Here is a 2,500-nt window from a genome sequence, read left to right on the forward strand (position 1 = left end):
GTTTCTGACCTGGTTTCTCTCCATTTCTTTGTCTGAGAAAAGGACAGAAAAATAAGTCCTGAGTCCCACACACACACACACACACACACATACAGACAGACACACTCTCTCTCTCTCACACACACACACACACACACTAGCAAAGATGGCCGACATGTCTCCTACTATCATCTTTGGACGTGTACTTTGATTACAGCGTGTTAAAAGGAGATAACTACAAAATGACAGCGACTGCTGTTCCGTCACGGGACAGTTAAGCGGTTACATTTAGCGATCTTTACCGTTAACTTCAGACACCAAAACCACGAGTTTAGGTAAGAAAAAGGGGTTAAAACTAGGGGTCCCGTTAAGTAGTCGCTCCGTGCAACACCAACACAAAAATGTACATCTCAGTGCTACGCTGGACACACACGGGACAGGAACCCCCTTAACTTCTTCTGGGACATTAAATCACTTTTAAATACAAGACATGTGTTGTAGTAACCTATGTGTGTGTGTGTGCGTGGATGTGTGTCTGTGTGTGTGTGTGTGTGCGTGTGTGTGTGTGTGCGTGGATGTGTGTCTGTGTGTGTGTGTGTGTGCGTGTGTGTGTCTGTGTGTGCAATGCATTCCTCATGAATGGGGTCTTACGCACAACAATTTGTATGTTCTTGTCTTACGAAAATGTGGCGACCGGCCGATCACATGACAGTTAAGTTTAGCGATCTTTACGCACACACACACACACACACACACACACACACACACATACACACGCACACACACACAGAAAGAAACAACCAAACACACATAAATATAAACACACATACGCATGCACGCACACACACACAAACACACACGCACGCACGTACGGATGAACGCACGCACACACACACAGAGACACGCACACAGAAACCCACAGACACACACACACAAACACACAAACACACACACACATACACACACAGAGACATACACACACAGAGACATACACACACAGACACGCACGCACAGAAACACACACAGAAACCCACAGACACACAGACACAAACACACAAACACACACACACATACACACACATACACACAGAAACCCACAGACACACACACACAAACACACACACACACACACACACACACACACACACAGAAACCCACAGACACAGATACACACACAGCCCTACCTGTTGAACTCGTAGATGTCCTCGATGTTGCAGAACAGAGAGCTGACCTGCTCCGGTTTCAGCGGCAGAGAGCCGCAGTCGATGATGCAGCCGAGATAATCCTCCACACACACACACACACACACACACACACACACACACACACACACACACACACACACACACACACACACACACACACACCGAGAGAAAGACAGACATGGTGTCAGTTTATAAAAGGTCTACATGTTATTCAACATTTAGCTACCTGTAGCTCCAACAGAGCACCTCGGACACAGGGTCCAGGCATGGTCAGTATATATAAACTGGACCAGCAGAGCCCGTGTCTCTGGACGGAGACCAGAGAAGGATATCAGAAGTCTCTTTCCCGGTGCTGGCTGAGCGTTACTGAGCAGCCTCCAACTGAGCTTGAAGACGTAGATGTGACGTGAGCAACCTGTCTGAAAGTGTGAAGTCTTCTGGTAGCTGTGCGAGAGAAATCTCAATCATTCCCAATCTTACAGAGACGGAGAGCGTAGGTATATGTAAGGAGATAACATAGGCACAGGCTAATTACTGATCACTAACATGCTAGTTAACATTAGTCATTAAACCTAAACAGATAATGGAAGTCCAAACTGCCTGTGAGCTTCTCCTGTACTATACGGTAATTCCTCTACTGTGTGACAGTAAGTCTCGTGGTTATGACCCAATCGTTAGCCTATTGTTATAAAAGCGTCTGCTACGGAGCCATAACGTGAGCTACAAGGTAACGGAGCCTTTTATACATTGTCGTGTTTCTTTAGAAATAAACAACAGGACAAATAGAGTCTTTAAACGCTTCAGATGTAAAGTTATTCGCTGTCAAAGTGACGCCAAAATGAATGGGAGTCAATGGGATGCTAACGGGGGAGGTGATGGCTTGTTAGCATCAACATGGCGCCATAGGAGCTATACGCGTTCGTGCGATCGTGCAGGCAGCACAGATCGTGAACCCACAGTAGCCATGGACGATATGAACAAAAATACAGTGTGTTTTTTGAACATTAAAGCATGTAAACATGTTCTAATAGAGACACAAAGTACACAGCGTCAACCTGAACAACTGCAATGAAAGGTCTCCTTTACCAACCCTGATGAGACTCAGCTTCCGGCCTCTCCCTCACCTACCAGAACACACACGTAGTCAATATCAGACGCTGAGATCGAAGCTAACGGTGCGAACAGGAAAACCACCAGCGGCTGTCAATCAGCGGCGCTGCCATCAGACGGGAAGCCAAACAGGAAACAGCACACGAGAAAAACAGGAAGCGACCGAGAAACTGAAAGCTGGTTATCAGAGTCTGAATCTGTACACC

The 2,500-nt window shown here is 46.5% G+C and overlaps 1 protein-coding gene across 6 annotated transcripts in view; it reads right to left on the reverse strand.

The window, feature by feature from the left end:
- The window catches only part of plekhg2 (pleckstrin homology domain containing, family G (with RhoGef domain) member 2), a 240,143-nt gene that overhangs the window by 217,986 nt on the left and 19,657 nt on the right, over positions 1-2,500 (reverse strand). For all 6 annotated transcript variants that reach the window (XM_039822798.1, XM_039822818.1, XM_039822788.1 and 3 more), the window contains exon 3: positions 1,164-1,264. In XM_039822798.1, coding sequence (XP_039678732.1) covers positions 1,164-1,264 — 101 coding nt within the window. The remainder of the gene's footprint in view (positions 1-1,163; positions 1,265-2,500) is intronic.

Source organism: Perca fluviatilis, chromosome 2 (genome assembly GCF_010015445.1).
Source record: "Perca fluviatilis chromosome 2, GENO_Pfluv_1.0, whole genome shotgun sequence".
Classification (NCBI taxonomy): Eukaryota; Metazoa; Chordata; class Actinopteri; order Perciformes; family Percidae; genus Perca; species Perca fluviatilis.